Source organism: Schistocerca nitens, chromosome 3, assembly GCF_023898315.1.
Source record: "Schistocerca nitens isolate TAMUIC-IGC-003100 chromosome 3, iqSchNite1.1, whole genome shotgun sequence".
Lineage (NCBI taxonomy): Eukaryota > Metazoa > Arthropoda > Insecta > Orthoptera > Acrididae > Schistocerca > Schistocerca nitens.
The window spans coordinates 748,573,464-748,595,467 of record NC_064616.1 but is presented as its reverse complement, the minus strand read 5'-3'; the positions used below and the strand labels follow the sequence as shown (position 1 = coordinate 748,595,467).

The 22,004-nt window shown below is 35.3% G+C and overlaps 1 protein-coding gene across 1 annotated transcript; it reads left to right on the top strand.

Moving 5' to 3' along the window:
• The first annotated feature begins 896 nt into the window (after positions 1 to 896).
• Positions 897 to 20,853, top strand: LOC126248740 (transmembrane protein 267). The gene is made up of 2 exons (XM_049950063.1): positions 897 to 1,259; positions 17,895 to 20,853. Exons 1-2 carry the CDS (start codon positions 963 to 965, stop codon positions 18,210 to 18,212), a joined length of 615 nt encoding a protein of 204 aa, XP_049806020.1. The 5' UTR covers positions 897 to 962; the 3' UTR covers positions 18,213 to 20,853.
• Positions 20,854 to 22,004: the final 1,151 nt, after the last annotated feature.

Here is a 22,004-nt window from a genome sequence, read left to right as displayed (position 1 = left end):
TGTTGGTGACGAGCATATTGCTTGAAAAGAATGATAATTCGAAACGATTGGGGATGAAACAGTGGATGGCAAGAAGAGAAACTCGAAGAGTTCGCTGGAATTTGTTTCATGGGCTACAGAGTGAGGACATAAAGAATAATGAAAAGTTTTTGGTAATGCTCCAGCAAACAGTTTTATTTGCCCTCATGAAAATGGCCCCTCGCATTTGAATATTGTATTCTTAATTGAGAAACGTCATTTCTCAATTTTATTCATCAGAACTGATGTTCTTGGAAAGCCTGCAACTGTCATTCATGATTTGAATAATGAAACATTGCGCTAGTAATGTATTTTTTTGCTTACTATGATACATTTCGAGACCTTACTTTTATCATCAAGAGAAAATATTTATTAGGTATTTTACGCGGTGTTTGTATGTCTGTTGTTCTGTATGTCTTGCTATGAAATAGTGTTTTTACGGTTTACTGCAGTTGGACGGATTTCTTTTGTCCGATTTTCAGAAACATCCGATAAAATACCTATGCAAATATTTATACTTAATCATGAGAATAAATTTTCACATAGCATCGTACAAATTGTAAAAAAATACCTACATTATTAAGTGTTTCATTATTTTTTAATCATGAATGTTACATTTGCTAAAGATTGTGTCGTGGTTAGCTTAAGATTTTTAGTAACAATCGAAAGCTACTCCAGCTTCCAATATAGTACTCGAATCCCATAGCGCACCACTTCATATATTATTCCGGAAACATGTGAACCAATATTTAAATCACCTAAGAAGGATTTATGAAAGTTTTCTTTAATGTTCGATAGGTTTTAACCGAACGCCAGTTCTACTGTACTCATTTAAGTTGCTCTTTCCACTGGCTCCAACAAAGATGATAACTGACGTTTATGTTTACCTGTAAAGTGTGAACTTTGCCTGAAGCGGGCAAGAATTGAAATGCGTGTTGACGTTTATGACATGTTATCCCAATGTTGTGATGGGTTATACGACGTATGTTATAGCTTGTTTGTTGGGTATTGTTCCAGTGATTGGGGATTTTGTGGTTAGTGCAAGTGACAACCAATTAGCCAAGTCATTATCAGACAATTTAACTCATGGAGTAATTGGTTTTTTAACATGGTTGTTGGTGTGCGTTCATTATGCACACGTATCAGCCTACGTTTCATTAGCTGAGTCTGCTGCTTGTTGTTTGGCAGCTTCTGCAATTGATGTTGATCATTTTGTAGCAGCAAGATCCGTGTCTCTTGAGGTTAGTCCAGTAATTTGTACGACTAACCCGTTATGATCGTTTATAAAGTAAAACCAGTATCCTATTATTTTCAGACCTTTTTTTCTGTCACTGCTGTTTTGAATGACTGATTATGCTAGTGAGTTATCTGAATTTTGTACGAATCACTAAAGTAACTTTTGTAGATTTATACAGGATGCTATTATATGTGCTTCATATGTTGTGTCTATAGGCACGTTTATTTTGTCTCATTTCCCCAGTTCTATTTAAAACGTAGTCATTTACAGACAGGGGAAATTCACTTATTTGAAGGCTTGGCCGGCTCTATATTTCCAGCTGAATGAAGTATAGTAGACAAGTCTTAGCAGTTATTATTATTGTTATTATTATTATTCCTCGAGCTTCAGTAGCCGATTTCAGAAATTATGTGTTGTCAAGACTGAATGGTGCAGTGTTAATTATTGTAGAAGTGGGAAAGAGTGGAAATTCATGGGTCAGGCCATGAAATTGTATGCCACAAGTACTGAAATTCAAAAACCTTTTAATCACCAAAAAACTTCTGCTATTTTGTTCAGAAAACTATGTAGTTTCATTTGGTATAGTCATTTTCGTTTTTAAAAAATTATTAGTGTGTTTTTTTCTCACACATTTAGAAACAATAAAATATTTTCTGTTACAGAAGGACATTTCATTTTTGTTATTTGTATCGCACACATTGATGATCCTGTCACAAAATCTATGTGGGCACTTAAGTTAGCCGAACAGGAATAAACTGGTATTAAAAGAAGGAATTTGGTATGTTTATCAAAGACATAAAATTCCCCCCAAAGTTGTAAATGTCCTTCCGTAACAAATTGTTGACATAATTTCAATATAAAATATAATGTACAGTTAATATAAAATTTTATTTTCCTTAATTTCCTAATAGAAGAGTATTATGATGTCTTAAGTACCATAAAGCCACATGAAACATGACTAACTTGTTACAGAAGGACATTTGTTATAAATGTCTATTTGAGTTTCCCTCTAAAAATGAAACCAGCCACTCACAGCATGTCTTTACCTAGCTAGCCAATGAAACAATTCTGTCAGATGTTTTCCCTCCAGTTTTCTGTTCTCTCTCTCTCCATTGTTGTATAGGTTTCAAGTGACTGTTCATGTTGGAAGTGTAAATTTGCTGGTTATAAAGGTTATAAACAATTTGAAAGTAAGTATTAGTTTAATGTAAACAAAGTTTGTTTATTTATGCATAAGCCTGAAAAATTTTTTTCGAATAAGTCTGATTACTTCAAAAGCCTGAGTGAAGAATGTAGGCTATAATTTCATTTGTTATATAAGCAAGTGTGTCAAATATTTACATGCTGAGGCATATTGTTAATACTGTTGGTATTTATTTGACAGCTTTCAAATATTTTTATAATTATTAACAGTGAAGGAATATCGTAATCTACTTTGCAAAGACTAGGTGACATTGTTATGTGCAACACTTTTAAAAAAGAATTTCTCAATTTTTTGGCTTTGTAATTTTTAATTTATACTCTAAAAAAACATGGCATATTTCCTTTGAGCTGAACATATGTTCACTCTTTGAGCTTGCAAATAAAATGTACATCAATGGCATACTATGAAATTTTTGGATATGTAATGTAAATTCAATTGCTTCTTTGGTTCAGATATAGACATAACAAGTTTCTTGAATATATGTGCAGGTGTGATGGCCAAAACTGGTGCCGAGCATGCTAAGGAAAGCAGAATTTGAAAAATGAATGATCCAGTAACAGCAGAAGTGTACCGTCAAAAAGATCGTGAGAGAAAGGAAGCAAAACGTCAGAAGTTAATAGCTGAGGGAAAGATAGGTCATTTACGAAAATATGAAAAAGATAAGAAAAATATGCAACGCACCCTTGCTCGTCAAACCAGTGCAAATCCAACATTAAAAATGTCACCTAGCACGTTAGGTAAAGCTACCACTAGGATCAAGAGATGTCTCCCAAAATCACCTTCCAAGCAGCCTGAAGTTCGAAACTCGTCAAATCCTTTTCACCTCAAAAACTTAATAGTTTTTTTGAAGTTGCTGGCTTTACTGCTAGGAATGCAAAGAGATAACATAAGCTGGCAGTGCTCTGGCAGAAAGGAATTCATTTCTATTAAACGTGGTAAAGAGTACAGGCAAAAGAGATTTTTGTTATACAATATTAAAGAAATTTAGAACTTTTCTGCAAAGAGTATGGTGAGTTACCCATTGGACTGTCAAAATTTAAACAATTATGACCAAAGCATGTTGTATCTATAACACTAAGAGCTTGAGAAGTTTGTGTCTGCACTTATCATGAAAATGCTGCTATGTTATTAAGGTCTTTGAAGAAGCATGTGCCAAGCATACCAAAAAGTTTAGATGAAGTACTTGGGAAAACAGTTTGTGATTCCACCAATATCACCTGTATAGACAGGAATTGTGAAGAGTGTGGCACTTCATATCTTGACAGCTATTTTGAAGGGTTAGATTCAAACAAAAGAATAACGTTTTATAAATGGTGTCTAGAAGAAGGTCATACAAAGAAACAAGAAATGCAAAGAAAGTTGTCAGAAGCAAAGGTACAACTTTATTTACAATTACAGACTTTGACCAAGCATGTTTACAATGCACATAGGTAGCACTCCGAGTTGCACACGTTAAAACGTGTCCTTCCCAAAACAGACATTGTTGTACTAGAGGATTTCTCAGAAAACGTTTTGATAAAACATCAATCTGAGATCATGCAGGCTCACTGGTGTTCACCCAGTGTGTCTATTTTTACAGCCATTGTGTATTACAAGTGTCCTCAACTAAAGCATATAAACTACTGTGTTCTATATGATTCTTTAGAACATAGTAAGGACAGTGTCCATGCTTTCAATCAGGCAGTTTTAGCACATCTGGAAACAAAAGTTGGGTTTCCAATTTCACATGTCCATTACTTCAGTGATGGAGCTGCAAGTCAGTTCAAAAGCCGGTTCTCTGTTTGTGATTTTCTTTTTCATGAAGAAGATTTTGGTGTAACAGCTGATCGAAGTTACTTCGAAACAGCTCATGGAAAGGGTCCACATGATGACATCGGAGGAGAACTGAAGAGAGTCATTTCTAGTTTCAAACTCCAGAAAAAAATAGTAGTAAATAATGCAGAAGAATTTGCAACAGCTGCAAAAGATCTTGCCAAAAGTATTATTGTGATTTACGTTCCAGAGTCAAGAATTGAAGCAGTAAAGAAAATGTTGGAAAGCCGATGGAATAACTGTTTGCCTATAAGTGGCCTTCGAAAATATCATTTTGCACAACCCTCTTCTGATAAAAAACACATCACACTTTTGGTGGAAAATTCTGTTTTTTCCATGCAGCATAGTAGTGGAAGGACCTACAAAATTATTCAGAGTGCAAATATTTTCAAGCAGCAGCAGAACCAAGTAGTTCAAAGCAAGTTAACAAATGATTCAGTCTTGTCTAATGGGTCATTTTTACTTTGCAAAGTGTTTAGTGATACAGGTATGCATGCATTATTCAGAAGTTTCATGCTGATAAAGACATTTACGAAGTGATGGGAATGAAGTCAACAGACAATACTAAAAACACATTTAAAATTGTCCAGAATGATGTCTTTAATGTTTCTCCTGCTGACATTATTTCTGTGTTTAGTGAACCACATATTAATGGTAGTTCTGAAAGACTTACTTATAAATTTTCAGATCCTGTTGATGTTTATGAAGAATAACTAAATGAAAGTTTTTTTTTCCTGGTACTTTCTTAAAAAAAAACAAAAAAGAAATATCTCAGCAACATTACTCATGCTTTCTTAAGCAAGTAGTTATGCCTGAGTATATATTTTTTCAATTATTTTGACGTTTATAAACCATTTTCCAGTGTTACTTTATTAAATGTGAAGGGTACTTTCTCAGAACAGTGTTTTAAATTATGTATGTACAAAGTCTATATTTTACTAACAATAATTTCACTGTCCTATGCTACATAATTTTAATTTCAATAATAAATTAACATGTAACATGTATGGTAGCATTTATTGTTATAAAATTCAATAAATAACAATGCATTTTGTGTTAAAAGTCAAATTTGTATAGCTGGGAAAAAATGTCCTTCCGTAACACTGCAGCGATTCACTTTCTTGGATGCAGTATTTAATCTAAGAGCTAAAAAAATCTATTATGCCCTTATTTATGTACTAAACAGGTGCAGTTAACCAATTAAAAAATTTGCTTAGTGAAACATAAACATCAGAGCAGGAATTAATCTTTATATTCAAGTATCAAAAAAGATGTGCTTTTTCTTGTCCTTCGTAACGCTCAGTAAAATAATTAATATTGAAAATATGGAAACACAATATTACTATTTATAGGCATAAAGAAATTCCTGTTGCTTGTAACAGTTTGCAGAATATATGTTGTGCCCTAGTTTTCCATTTCTAATTAAAGTTTTTTACCCAGATTTCACAGAAAAAGTGTCCTTCCGTAACAAAAATATAGCATGGCCTGACCCTCATGAAGGCAGCTGTAGATCTAATGAAATTTTATTCGATGTTATCTTGCCTTACTATAACCATTTGTTGTCCTGTAGGGTAAGGTTACCTAAATATGATACAAAATCATAAAATTTATTGTATTGTTTACAGAAAAAGTGCAGGTACTTGTTAGGATAAAATTGTATGTGTAACGGGTAAAAACTACTTCAAAATGACACTGTGTGTAAGTCTTTAAAGTTACAAATGCAGACCAGAAAAAAAATTAGAAAGCTATCATTTATTGACTGAAAATTTTAAATATGGCACAGCCGGTCTGGAATATGACATACACTGATATTCTTATGTACAATGAAGACAAGAGGTTGAGGTCATAAAAATGAGATAGGGAAACCAGTAAATTATATAGGCCTACATATAATGGGTATTTTTCTGTATTTTTATAATTATAGCATAAAACATATGTAATAGTTAACTACAAAAATTACTTCATTGGTTTTTTCTATTTGTAATAATATATTTCATGAACATCAACAGGACCATTAAACACAAAGCAGATCCCTCATTTGAAATTTCCCACCCCCTGTAGTAACATGAGGAACTGCCGTTTTTCCCTATCACAACACTTTCATTCTATGTCATTTTGTAGTACTTTTTGTTTGGTTGAAACATACCTGTAGCTGTATGAGTATCTCTTTTCTCGTTGAAATTTAGCCAAGATATAATCTTCTCCATCTATAGGTGTTGGATTAGTCATTATAGTAGGATCTGGCATGGATCCTTCAAAGGGCCTGACACATCTAGGCTCTCATCACTCTTCAGGGATATATTTGAATCCAAATCAGTCTACTCAGTTTCCTTTCTCTTCTGTGTACTTGCCACAGCTTTGTTCACAGGCATAGCTTTCTGGTTCTTCTACTAGAGGAATTTTTGATACGAGCATCAGCTTTGACCAGTGACGTAGGAAATATGTGGCAAATGCCACAAACAGTAAGGGGAATATAATGTAATGTTATTGGCATTTTTTAAAAAGCCAAACATTCTAAGCTACATTCAGTCTGTCACCACAACCAGCTTTATTTAGTTTCATTTTTGTTGCCTTTGCCAGCTCTCAACCAAACTGTCACCTTCCAACTTACCCTATACCTCAAGCTAAGCTCCATATGAATGTGTCACCACAACCTGTTTTGTACTTTCATATTCCTTAACTTTAGCAACTAACAAGAAAGCTGCGAATATGTGCAGCAAAAGGTACCATGACAGCAGCAATTAATGTTATGTCGCTGGCCAAAGCTGACAACTGATATTGAACATTCATCTTGACCCAATAGAGGTTAAACTTCTTCCAGAACCATTAGCTTTAACATCACCTTCAGTGTATGGGCTTTCTTTTTTCTTACATAAAGGGGCCAAGCACTCCGTTTGTAACCCTGCATGTTCCAGTTGAATATAGCATGATATCTGCATAAAATAAATGTAAGTGCACTAGGAAGTTTTATCAGAACATTTCATTCTAGATTATATATGGCAGAATGTAACAAATAATACCTATAAAAGAGATTCAGGAGCAACAACACTTGAAAATCTTTTTTCTCCAACAAATACTTGATTAACTTCTTCCAGAACCATTAGCTTTAACATCACCTTCAGTGTATGGGCTTTCTTTTTTCTTACATAAAGGGGCCAAGCACTCCGTTTGTAACCCTGCATGTTCCAGTTGAATATAGCATGATATCTGCATAAAATAAATGTAAGTGCACTAGGAAGTTTTATCAGAACATTTCATTCTAGATTATATATGGCAGAATGTAACAAATAATACCTATAAAAGAGATTCAGGAGCAACAACACTTGAAAATCTTTTTTCTCCAACAAATACTTGATTAACACCATGTGTACCAGATTCTAGTGGTGGGTACGCAACTAACAACATGAAAACCTAGCACAGTGTATATTCTCCGGTGCACTATGTCAACAAGAGTAAGAAATACAGCACAACTGCTGCTGCATTATTGTCAACAGTAGTAGGAAATACACATTTTAGTTTGCAGAAGTGCATGATTAAAAAAAAAAAAAATTGTTTACCACTTTTGGGAATCGATTGCATCACATTTCAGGACAGTGCATATCATGTTTAATAATTCTGTTTACTGCTTAACCCCTGGGTGTCCACATTTTTCACAATTGGATATTTTACTTTATTTTCAGTTTATTAGCTTCTTATACATCGAAATAATGCAAACAAGCTATTACTTCATCTTTCTTTCTCATAGTGTGTGTGTAACGTAAAGTGTCCATGTGAACACACTAGGCGCATAATGCATGTTTGAAATTTGTTCATGGCATTGAAATTAAGTTACAGATATTTTTTATTAAGTACATTTTATTACAGCTAAGGCAAAATTTGGACTTTTGTGGTATACTTCAACACATTCTGCACACAATTCTACATCACATTTCCTATATTTTTGTGAACTGAACTGAACTGCCGATTTCTGTTTGCAGTACAAATGTACACATCTTCTCTTTTTCTCAGTCTTCTTGATATAGTTTTGTATACCATCGTATCTTCTATCACTTGGAACATGCAAATTATATTCGCATGTGGAACTGATAGAGGGCCTGCCTGCTCCCTTTACAGGATTCACAAATTCTCTCCTGAATTCAAGTTGCATAATCCCAGCCCCTGTTCCTTTTTTCAGCTGCCTCACATTGTGTATGGGTATGTCAGTGAGCCAAGAAAGTAAAGTCCAGTACAATTTTTTGTTTTGAATATTTGTTCTGTAAATGGCAATATTTTGATCCACCCTATTCACTCCTCCCATGTGTTTATTATAAGTTGCAATAAACTGCAGACATTGTACTTGAATTGGCTACTTTACCTTTGCAGAATATCTTCTTATGGATGATATGGTTTCAACTCCTTCACAGGTAGAAGCTACAGCAACCACTGAATTGTCCACCCATTTTTTGACAATAATGCCACCATCCTTGAAAAGTGAAGGTTCAAAATATCCCCTTTCTAACTAGTACTTGCTTTGAAGAAATGGGCCAAGGTTTGGGAACTCTGTTTTATCTAATAGTGCCTGTTCTTCCAAAACATTTTCTTCTCAGGAATGACAGAACAGCAAATAATGTAAATAGGTTGTCAAAAAAGAAATTAAATGGAAGTAGCTTATAGGTTGTTAAAAAAGAAATTAAATGGAAGTTTTCAGTCTTAAATCATCTGCCATCTGAATGAGTGGGGCAGCAGCATTACCAAACTCTTTTTATATGCTGTATTTGCATGTAGCAATTTTCCTTGACAAAAGGAAAAATTTACAAGGTATACAGAGGTGGTGTGTAAACAAATCATATGGGTTTCCCACTGATAAACTGCTTGCAAGAGTGTCTCCCAAAATATTTTATCATTGATTCATCATAAGACATGTCACTGTGTAACTAGGAACAATAAGTGTATTAAATTTGCCTCTTACTCTTCCAGTAAAGAGTCTAATTTTCCACATCTTGTTCTTTTCATCAAACTTGTTATTGTTGTTACAGTGCAGACACCTAAGCATTTGTTCAAAATGATTTCTTCTCATGGCAATGCATATAAATTTGTTTCTTGTGCCTAGATTGTAATCCCAGTATAACCTCTTACTGACAAGGATGCCTAGGAAACATCTCATTTCTTCTCATGTTATGTTATGATTTGGAAAGTTCTTAAAAAGTGTGTAGTTGTTTGACTCATCAAATAGGAATTGTATCACATGAAGAAATAACTCTAAAATTTCCACAGCAGACTTGTCAACATTTATGTGAATGCTTGAATCAGAAAAAGATTTCAGATTTAACATTAGTGCCCCATTAACCCATGTTTTTGCTTATTTCTGTGTCTGTAATGTGTAATTCTCAAATCAGTTTCTATTTGCGTATCTGTGGATTTTATTTCTGCTTTGCCCCAGTCTGGTATTCCCCTTCCTCACCAACACCTAAATCCTCATCCATGAAAACTGCTGGATCAGGGGGGTATGATGTAAATTCCATCACCCTGAGGAAGGTTCGCTCCCTCAGATGGGATGTGTAACACATTGTGCAGTCAAACCATCCTGGAAAGATTGTGCCAGGCCTCTGTTATGAAATAAAAGAGATAAAGAAATTGAATCATTTTTGACCCTGCAACTGCCCAGTGTGTCCATATCGACACATTTGAAATACTCACATCATAAACAGAAAGTGAATCGATGGATAACAACTTCTCTAAAATAAAAATCTCAATAAACATATTTAGATTTAGAGCAAAAATTTTCATTTGGAAAAATGAAGTTCTTCAGAAAACATACTTACTTCAGTATGCTCCATTGCTATTATGAAAGCACGACCTACAAAACAGACTGTCACAGTTACAATGTACATGGTACCAGTGAAGCATTAAAACAATGAATGTAAAATTCAGACCCCCTCTGATAAGAATACATGACTGCCACCGCAAAAAATTATTTTAAACTGACAATGAAGAGAGAAGAGAACTATACAGCAGTTGTGTCCATATGAACATGCTGGGAAGTTAAAGGTTAATAATTATCCTCATATAATAAGTTTGATAATAATGAATAATCCAGCAGACAGCAATTTTCTGTGTGTGTAATACAAATTTGATTGCTACAAAGTCAGTACCAGTATTGTCATAAATGTGGCAAATGTTCTAGAAATGTGTGCACATTAATTTTGAGTCTGAAAGTGTTATTTGTTAAAACCAATTTTTTTTTGCCTCAAAAGTGAAGTTTGTGAAGGAAAAACAAATTATGACTAACCATTCCTAAACAATCAAACAATGGAAAATCTAGGATAGGATGTAACAATATTATGAAAAGGACCGTTGGTACTATCCATATAGTTGAAATGCTGAATTGCGGATAGGCACAACAAAAAGACTGTCACAAAATGAGCTTTTGGCCAACAACGCCTTTGTCAAGAAAGAAAACAGACACACAAACACACTCACGCAAACACAACTTGCACACACATGACCACAGTCTCTGGCAGCTGAAGCTGGACTTCCGACTTCAGCTGCCAGGGATTTTGTGTGTGTGTGTGTGTGTGTGTGTTGTGTGTGTGTGTGTGTGTGCGCGCGCGCGCGCGCGCACACACACGTATGTCTGTCTGTCTGTCGTCTTTTCAACAAAGGCCTTGTTGGCCAAAAGCTCATTTTGTGACAGTCTTTTTGTTGTGCCTACCTGTGGCTCAGCACCTCTACTAATGGAGGGTAGCGGCTATCCTTTTCATAATATTGTTGTATTCCTAAACAGTGGTAGCATAAATAACAGGAACATTTGTAATAGATATGGTTTTCTTGTGACTAGACTGGTTGTATCATTTTTTTAAGACTTTATCCATTGTCTTCACACATTATTGGGCTTGTTTGTGAGAAAAAATGCCATTGTCACAGTTTTTCAAATGCTTTTGACAGTTCTAGGAAGATGTTGCGTGTCAGTTGCATGCTCTCTTTCACCTAATACTTCAAAGAGAGCACTGAAATGCTCATACTTTGCCTCTTTCTTATTTTTTAAGAATACACTTAATTGGGTTACTGGATAATGGCAGCTTGCATTATCAGTAGCCCATGTATTGAACTAATGAGTTTTTCAGCTACTGGGGAAACTTCAGGTTGAGAAGAATATGTTTACTATGTATTTTAGTGGCTTTATTACATAATGAGATGCCTTTTTAAATGATTTTTCAGAGAGATCATGCAGTTCATACCTATTTTTTTAATGACTGCATTACCTTCAATCTTTGTGACTTCATGAAGGAATGCGTATTTAAGAGTAATGCTTAAATTATTTAGAAGGTTCTTAGGTGTGGCTGCACAATGCTTTTGGAATAACTAATTTGCTCTGTTGCTGCAATAGTCATTAATTTACTTATCTAAATCTCTTGAATCTGTTATTTTCTATTACCAGAGAAATACTTTCTAATGATGACCAGCCTGTGCTAGTTTCTGAAGACAGATTTAGTCTATTTTTTTGTGCTTCATATATAGCTATCATTATTATGTCTTTTGGTTTCTCTTATCACCCTATTGAGTATTTGGTTATATTTTTTCACATTCTTTAAATTCTGATATAGTATTCAAATCATGTATCTTATTTGACCACTAAGAAACCCTATCTTACTGCTTTGCAAGCTTGGTGAGAGTTTCCCTCAACCAATCATTTTTTTTCCTTATAAAGAATGAATTGTTTGGTTGTCCTATTGCAAAGGACAAGTGTTGAGCCGTCAGTTGATGTGCCACACTTGGGGAGGAATGATGGATCATCTGAACCTACTGATACTGGATATCTGCTTCCTTTCATAATGTAATGCTGATGTGTTGTGACACCAGACATGTCTAAACAGAAAGAGAGCAGGACACTGACAGTATTTCTCTAGCATCTATGTTAGTTTTTTTTTTTTTTTTTTTTTTTTTTTTTTTTTTTTTTTTTTTTTTTTTTGTTACAGACAAGCCTGCAACATAGCCCAAGGTCTAGGTTAGGCTGAAAGGTGATTGTGTGGTTGTGTGTTGTCGAAGTGGTATCAAGCATTTCAGTTAATCGAAATGGCTTGATTTATGGAACACCACAAGTACAACTTAATCATTACTTGCTAGCTTCCATTCCATAGTTCCTTCAGTATGAGAAATTTAATTCAATTCACTCAATAATGAGCAAGAAATGCTGGATTTGTCAGTCATGACTTCTCGGTAGGACCATCCTATATTTAACAGAAATTTGAGGAGAAAAACCCAAATAAGTAAGGCTGTAATGGATGAAAATGCAGGAATATTCTTTGCATTAATTTATTTTTCTTTCTATACTGTTCATTTCAGTGAGGTATGATTTTCATAAGACAAATAAGTGAACGTAAGGCATTCCTGTGTGGAACAAGAATTTGTCTAGAGAAATGGTTACAACTTTGATTTGAGAATCTGCTTTTTGTAATCGGCAGCCTTCAACTCTTCTGTGATCCTCTGAAAATGTTGGGGCCTGTGATTCAGAATGCCATACACATTATTGAATTGTATTTAAATATTTATTTGAAACATTTAGCTGCACTGTTCCTTTAGGCAATTTCGTTTTCAGAACCACACATTTAATACTGGTAGCCCTTTATAGGTATAGTGGTTTCAGTATAAAAACAAACGGTTTGTTAGAATCTGACTTCAGTGTTGTGAATTAACACCACTAAGTTTTATGATGGATTGATTTTGGGCTGAAAGTATTGTTTGTGTCTTAACTACATGAACACCTCCCTCCCCAGCTCGGAAATACTACTATGTTATGTTAACATGAATTCTGCAAAGTAAACAAATTTCAGTCTATCGTTGCTACTGACAGTGGCCATTATTCTAATTGTGAATATAGCTGCATTCAGCTAACACAAGGTTTTGGGAATACATGCCATATGCCATCCGTAGCTTCCCATCTTTCCTCTATTACAGAAATCTGGTATTTTCAGTTTCACTAATTGCACGAGCCTGTAGGACAGCAGAATGTCATTGTAAGCAAAATGTTGTGTAGGAACTGTATGTGTTGTTTAATTGCAGTTGAGGGCAAGCATGCCTTCTCACAGAAGCAAGGGTTTGTGTGCTTCAAGGAAGCTGAGTGCTGTGCCAGCAATAGCATAGCAGCTAGCAGGGCCCCACCCAAGCTGGACAAGCATCGGCAGAGAAGCCAGACATTGTGTGTCGTAGGTCAGGGAGGGCTCAAAATGTGTAGAGAAGCCAACCTTCCTTGGGGAATAAGGGCACATCACAAACCTCACACTATAGAAGTCTCATATTATGGAACCACAAGAGCCTCTGATAGTGGACAAGATATACAGAACATGACTGTAGCGGAGGGAAGGGACAAAAGATTTGGCTGTAGTAACTTTGAATACATGAACAATGTTGAAACATGGAAAATGAGAGAAATAGTTGAAGAGATCATGAAGTTTAAGTACAGTATTGTGGCAGTACAAGAAGGTGCCGTATCTGGTTGTTGTTGCTTTTTTAAAAATTATTAACTGACATCGAAAAGTGACAGGTAGAATGAAGCTGAATTTCTGCCATTAGGCACTGTTTGATACCAGACAAAGATTCATAGGAAGAATCTTAAGGGAATGTTACTGATCTACAAAGGAAGTGGTATACGAGATGCTTGTTTCACCAGTTGTTGTGTGTTGTTAATCAATCTTACCAGGTAAGACTGACAAGAGAGATAGAGAAGATATAACAAAGAGCAGCGTGTTTTGTCATGGGATCATTTAGTCTTTGTGAGTGCATTTCAAAGGTGCTCAACAAACTCCTGTTGCAGACTTATAAGAGAGGTATTGTGCATCATCGAGAGGATTACTGTTCAAATATTGAGAGAGCAATATCTGCAAAGAGTCAGACAGCATATTACTTCCTTCCACATAAATCTCACAAAATGAGCACAGTGAGAAAATTCTAGAAATTATAGTTAATACAGGGGCTTACCAACAATCATTCTTCCCATGCGCCATTTGAGAGTGTATCAGGGAAGAGAGGAATCAGTTAGTGGTATGAGAAGTACTCTCCACTTTCAGAGTATGCTGTTGATGCAGACGTGAGTGACAAGGGCAAGGAGCAGGATTTATAACAACAAAACAAATAAGAAGAAGTCTCTTGGAATTTAACTTATAAGCAAAAGACACAGTGAGCTGAGAATAGAAGGAAAATTCAGGAATATAACAATAACAACAGATGTCTATGCTTGCTACAGAGCAAGCAGAAGGAATACAAGGAAAGTTTTATAAAGACCTTTAAAGTATGTATTGTTAGTTTTTTTGGGAGACTTTAGTACAAAGGTTGGCCTATATGAATGTGGAAGTGTGTTAGGGAGATAAACTTTACATGAAGAAACTAATGGCAAATTGAGCTGTGTGATGTCAGTTTGCAGCCATAAATTATTTACTTGTGAAGACTACCTGTTTGCCACACAAAAGAATGCATTTTGGAACACGGAAATTTAATAGCCAAATATACCATGTGGTAGTAAAAGCAGAAATGCCTTTTCAGTCAAAGAGGTACAGAGCTGGAGGGGTCCAAACTGTGATTCATAACATTATGCTGGGCCATTGTGTGTAAAATCACAGATATTTTGGTGGATCCTAGGGTGACCATTTCAGAATTTAGCCACTTTTGGTACATGGATACATATATGTTGTAATAGTAAAACTACCAAATTGCACTGTCCTAACTCTAACCATTTCTGATGAATTCCTGTTTCAAGTCTCAAGGGGGTGTACCCAATCATTAGTCATGCACCAATTTTCCTATTTTCAGCGACCTGCTACTTAGTAATGAAGTTCACCTACAGGCTTAAATTTTTTATGCATAGTATGTAAGTTGATATAATGTATAAAAAGCAGGATACATCGTTCAAAAGCCCATTCTTCACGGAGTGTTGCACTGAGGAGAGATATCGATGTCAGTCGGTGAGGCCTGTCACGAAGTTGGCATTCCAAAACATCCCGAAGGTGAGGTGTGAAAGATCATTCATGGAATGAAAAAAGGAGAGATGCCTGAAGTTGGTGCTCCAATAGAAATTGTGAAAGCTGTAGGAAAGGTAAAGAAAAGAAACTTGAAGGTGTATTTACAGAACACCAGTGGAGAATATAATTTCCCAAAATTGGAAAAATGCTACTTGATATAAAATGAGACAGAAATTAGAAACTTACGTCGTTTGACACTCCTCTCTATAATGTAAAAGATATTGAGTAAAATTATAACCAAGCAAAACAAAAAAATTGTATTTTAATCAGGCAAAGAAACAAGCTGGCTTGAGAAGGGGATATAGCACTGTGGACCATTTGCTGGTCGTGAATGAAGTTATAGAATTGAGTAGTGCATATGAATTAACACTTTGCCTGGAATTGATAGATTTTCAGAAAACTTTTGACTCAGTTTAAACTGACTCTGTTCAAACAATCCTTGAGAAACAGGATATTGATTCAATGATTGTTAGTATGCTGAAGAGTATAAATGTCAGTGCTACAGTTTCCACTAGATTTATCAAGGATAGTGAAAAATTCAAAGTTGAAATGGGGGTCGGGCTAGAAGACTCCATATTTCCAAAAGTATTCTCAGCAGTTCTATAGGAAGTTACCATATCCATAAACTGGGGAAACACAAAAAGAAATACTTTATAATAGAATATATCTAAACTAGCTTCATTTTGCTGATGAAATTATACGGTTCATCTCCAGTGCAGGTAAAAATCAGCAACAAATGGAAGAACTTAGTAGGACAAGGTTGAAAGTAGGTATAAAAATCAACTTTGACAAAACTAAAATGATGTACAGTCAACAAATTGAAAGGAAAGTTGTAGTTGTTAATAATGACTTCATAGAACCAGTTGTGTTTTTGTATCTAGTGCAGTTGGAGACTGACTAGATGGGCAGCAAAATAAACAAACAGCAAAAATATGCTTGCACGTTGTTGGTAAACTAAATTGGGTTTTCAATATTGAGCTTCTAATAAGATCAAAAAGAAAATTTTCCAGTTGGTGTTAACTGTTCTTATTAGTGACAGTAAGAAATGGACTTTTAATGAGACAAACATTCAAAACTTCCAGGTTGCTCAATGGGTAGTGGAGAGGTGCATGTTGGGAATAACTAGAAGAGACAAGTGAACAGATAGGGAACAAAATGGAGTAGATAATATGATTATCACTATACTGAAAATTAACTTAGGTCAGTGGGACATGTACCAAGGAAAATGAATGGCAATGGACCAAGAAAGGTTTTTGCTGGATTCTGAGGTATAAGGCAAAGTCCAAGATAATGAGGTAACAATAGGTGGGTAGATGACATTACAAAACATACAGAAGCAATATGGATGTTCGTAGCTGAAGACTACAATGGATTGGAAAGTGTCAGGGTTGTTGTCATCCAGGAGTGAATCTTGAGTGGATGACAGTTACCATCACCACCACCACCACCACCACCACCACCACCACCACAGAAAGTTGTCTGTTTAGTTAAACATTTGCATCTTTAAATCATCACTCATAATACCACGAGTTTTCTCATTTCAGACATTTGTAGTGGTTTATCATTTTGGATGCCCTCAAAAGATTATTCATAAAATATCATTGTAAAAGTAAACTTGCATGTTCAGGAATGATTTTCCAGTACTGCAGATTTGATTGAAACAATGGAGCAACTCTCCATAAGGACAAAATTTCCACAATTAATAGAGATATTTCAATCAGGATGCATATTGTAATTTTACAAGTGATGGAACTTGTGCAATCTGATGTGGGGAAAGATCATCTTCATACTGAATACTGCATTGATTTACCAGTCCTTTTTAATTATTCCTGTTTGTTGGTCTAAGGAGATTTGTTTCATAGTATAAATGGATCCCAGCTGTTGGATATTATCCTTTTGTATTATTAATTTGAGGTTATGGACAAACTCTAACTTTTTTAGGTTGTATCTAATCTGGAAATACCTGCCACAGAGTTATTTTCAGTGACTTTTAATATATGAAATGTAAACTGTATCAAGCTGCTTCTTTAAATAAACTGTAGAGAAATGGTGATGGGAATTAAAAAAGGTGTCCTTCACAAAGGCATATTTAAGTAATTTGTCTTTGGCCTGTTGCTGGAAGTAGCATCACTTAATGTTGTGTTGTCACCAAGAGTGCCAAATGTCTTGGGAAGGCCCTGGATTTCTAATACTACACTTGAGTGCCAAACATTGTGGGAAGGCACTGGATGTCATTTCAGTTATCAGTTGCTGAAGTCCTTGTGGTGCATTCCTCTCTGGACAGTCCTAGGAGAAATAAGTTCCCATTCATCATGCACTTCTGATAGTCTCTGCAATATTGAAGATGCATCATAGATACTGTTGACTTTGGAAACCCTAATTCTTATGATTCCCCAATATTGTGCGACAGATGTATCTTGTACTGATTATCGTCTCGCATTCAAAGTCTATTACCTCAAAATGTGCTACCATGCTCACCACACACAGACTGCTCAGATACTGTGTCAACACTTGCACCACTTGCCACATTTGGCCACTCTTTCTCATAACTTTTACTGGCACAAAAGTAAATTATTAAAATACACATTGATTTAGAAGATGAAATTAATTTAACTCTAAATTTTTGTTTCAGAATGCTTTACAATTGAAGTCTCGTCCATTCCTGCACTGCACATCAATACCATTATTAGTTTTTGGTATAGGAGTAGTTGTTGGTTATGTACTGAAATACTCTATGATGAAAAGATATTCATGGTTACTTATTGCAGCATTACTCAGTCATCACATTAGAGATTCTACTAGACGGGGCTTGTGGCTTTGGCCCTGCGGTACAACTTACCCATTACCATATTATTTATATGTAATTATTACTGTACTGATACCATTCTTAATTGTAGCTGGAATGAAACTGACAGATACCACTTACAATTATGATACAATAAGTGTATAGTACTGGTTATCAAGTTCTAGAAGAGATTTGTTACACTGTTATAAAACTTTTATATCAATACTAATGTCCAGAATTGCAGACATCACTGCCAAATTGTTGTCTTCTATCTCTGACACTGCGTTATTGTTGTAACTTTCATACTTTCTCTGAAATACTGGGATTTAGATAATAATATGCACTTTCATCATTATTGTGTAAAAAAAGTGAGTAGTATGTTGAAATATATATTTTGCTTTATAGTTTAGTTTCCTGAACTTTGTAATGAGTAGATCTGAATTCCTAAACTAAGTACTAATACAGTAAAAATAAATTTGAGAACTATTTACTTGTGGGGAAACAGCCCTGGTGGGTGTTGTTGCCTAAACTGTATACATGGTCTTCTTTCGTCTGTCCTTTATTAGAAGTGCCCGAAGTATGTAAGTAAATATTTTCTTAGAACTTTACTTTATGCCTAACTTAGATCAGGATAAATGATAGATTCTCTCAAAGAGGAAAGATGATAGTGCAGTTTGAGAATTTGCTTTGCCAAAGGGTATAAAGAAGTATTCACTCTTTCACATTCACTATCTTTGGAACAATATGACTACAGATTCCATCCATGAGTCATTCTGGGTCGCCAAAGTTATCATCAAGCACTAAAGTGTCAGTGCCACTAAATGCTATACCAACTACACGTGTCAATGTGTCTGCTGTGATGACTGTACGATGCTTCAATGCTCTCTTGTAGAACCTTCACTGTTGTTTGCAGTTGTTAAGAAATTTCAGACATGATCTTCCATTGGTAGAAATGTGGATGTGAGGCCTGTAGTGTGTGGCAGGCAAAAGGCATTTTTATCTATCCATTGACATGAGTCAATGTTAGCAGTGTGCATCATTATCATCGTCATCTTTTTATAGGTAAAATTTCTCGTCACCTAAAAGTGATGGAATAATGGAGTAAAATCAATATTTGGAGCATATTAAGATACACCTCACCAGTTACAGTACATTTAAAGAACTGATCAATCAAACCATGTGATGATGAACAACATAGTGATCCCCTGTCAGATTCACTTCGGTACCCACAAGAATATGGGCGTCTATAAGATCATAGATCACATATTTCTGATAGTTTACACCTCGTCAGACATACCACTTTTATTATTTCTTTAAAACCTTCATCCTTGCGACCTAGGTCTCCACACTAACCACAATACTGAAACATTTAGTCCAGGCTGTGCTTGTTCATAACAATAAGTAGTTTTGAAATGAGCAATTCATTTTAAACCTTTTACAGTTGGTGGTTTCTTCTGATTGCCATACTCACATTTGTGTGCATGCTGATTCACAGATGTTTCAGTGTTTGTGTAAAGTGGTGGAATACAACACTGGTAGCTGAATTTGGTTCTTTTGTTTTCTTCTGTATCTTCACTTATTCACATCAGTTACAGGACTATTAGCTTCAAATTTATTCCAAATGTAGGTAATTATTTGAACAGGTGGATGACTAACACTTTTGCTACTTCAGTTGCATTTATTTATTTTCAGACTTGCAGTAGCACTTCAGCACAGCCTTGTGGTAATCAATTTAAAACCGTATTTATCCATTCTTGTTCCAATGTCGCCTTCTCACAATGTGAATGTAAGTCGTGACTCACACCATTGATTGGAAAAGAATTGAACTATATTTCCATGCAGGAGTCATACTCCATTTGAATCTAATTCAAAGAAGCTAATTATTAGAGAATTAATTCAGGTTTTTTTTCATTAAGAAATACTGTCTGAATCCTCTTCTCTATAATGGAAAGTTAATATACCTAGAAAGAAATTGCTAAGAGGACACTATAACATTCCAACATATTGATTTCCAACATTATCAGATTATGCACAGCACATTCCTAACTACCCCTGATGCTCCTTTGATTGTACAGAAATGATAATACTGGGTCAGTTGCACTTTGCTCTTTGTTCCTGTGTATCAGTCTCACTTATCACTCTGGAGGTAAGTATTTCTGGTGTAAAGCTCTAATCATTAATAAAATCTGATTGGTTAATCCCCAACCCGTGCTGTGACATTCATGTTTTACACTTTAAAATCAAGTTGAAATAAAGAAACAACTTTTACACTAATAACTTAATAGACCACAATATTTATGGAACTTTTGCAAGATCTACTTGTAACACATTTTGTAACATAGTTATGAACACACTTGTATTATCTATTCAGGCTGTGATGTAAAGCTGTGATGTATAGGATAAATAATGTATCTCCTCCCTTCAGGAGTGATCAGTAGTGGTATTTTTATAGTTCCTTACTTCTTGGTGAAGAAATGTGTTATTTATGATAGACCATATATTGGTATTTAATTAAAGATAAACACATAAAATATAGTCAGAGTTTGTGTCTATTGCAGTGGGCATTATATCCTTATATGGCTGTGATGTTCAAAGTTCAATCTTGCCAAAGGCAAACATTTTATTAACTTAAGCTGCAGTATCCATTGTAGCATGATATTTGTACAGGTAATATTGTTTGTTAAATCTGTCAAATTCTGTACACTGAAACCTCAAATGTACTTGATATTTAATTTTACCAGAGACTAATGTATTTACAATATTTTAAATAAAAAAGGGTTTTAAGTGTGTGTATGCGGTGTAAACAGTGCTTAAATAAAGACTCTAATTATAAGAAATTTGAACTTTTTCTCCATAATTTATTAAACTTAATTCTAAGTGATACATGCCATTTTTCCTCATAGATAGTTACACCTACCACAGGTGTGCATGTACTGTTACAGGAAAAATTTCTTTGTGCACAATATTTTTCCTCAGAGGTGTGCTGATAGGAGATCAGTGTGAGCAGGCTAACCAAAGTGTGTGGTGCTTCTTTACAGTGGTCAAGTCATTGGGCTTTATTTCTTAGTGCAGCTAATGTTGGAGATGTTTTGTTTAAATAGACCGTGGGACCAAACTACTTTATGTGGTGGTTGCTGAAAATTTTGTATACAGCCCTGCCATTTGTTTACTTAGATTTCCTTAAACAATTCCCAATGAACATGAGGCTTCTCCCTCTAACAAAACTGCAGTCAACTTCTTTCCCTATTAGCAACTGTCATGTGGGGAATTAGATTACCTTTAATCACAACAGTGTCAACAATTTTAAAATACTAAGGAATGGGAAGAGTCAGAGGTGGGTGGGTGAGAGGGTGGGTGGGGGGGGGGGGTAGCACATTGTATATGTTGATACATATTTAGAAGAGCCTCAAATGTGAGGCCTGTTTAAGCAGGAAATATTACTGTGTGCAGTGGTCACCTTGCATTCATACATTAGCTTAAGCAGATCATGCGTGCACAAGTAGTCTCTTACTCATACTGTCATTGTCAATCTGACACTACATTAAAATGTGTACCAAAAAAGTGTGAGCATTGGACTTATGAATAGGAAAGTCACAATGTGGTTGTAATTTACTGTAAATAGTGTCACATTTGTGGGTGTCAGATAGTCAAAGAAAGGTAAGGCAATGGTGACGTGCCTATAGGAAAGGATCAGTCAGTGAGGAGAGACATGCTGGACCTAGCATTTGGGCAGAAAACTGTTGCACATGCTGATGAAAAAGTGCAGGAAATCTATCACTTCAGTCAGTCAGTCTGCATGGAATTTTCACAGGTTACCTTGTAGACATTGCATCCATATGTTGATTTGTGTGTACATTTCACGGCAGGTACTGGAAGGGTGATGAGATACTATTCCCCCTCCCTCACCACCTTCCCTCTTAGACACTGGTCTTCAAATAAGTAGACTGATGACCTCGT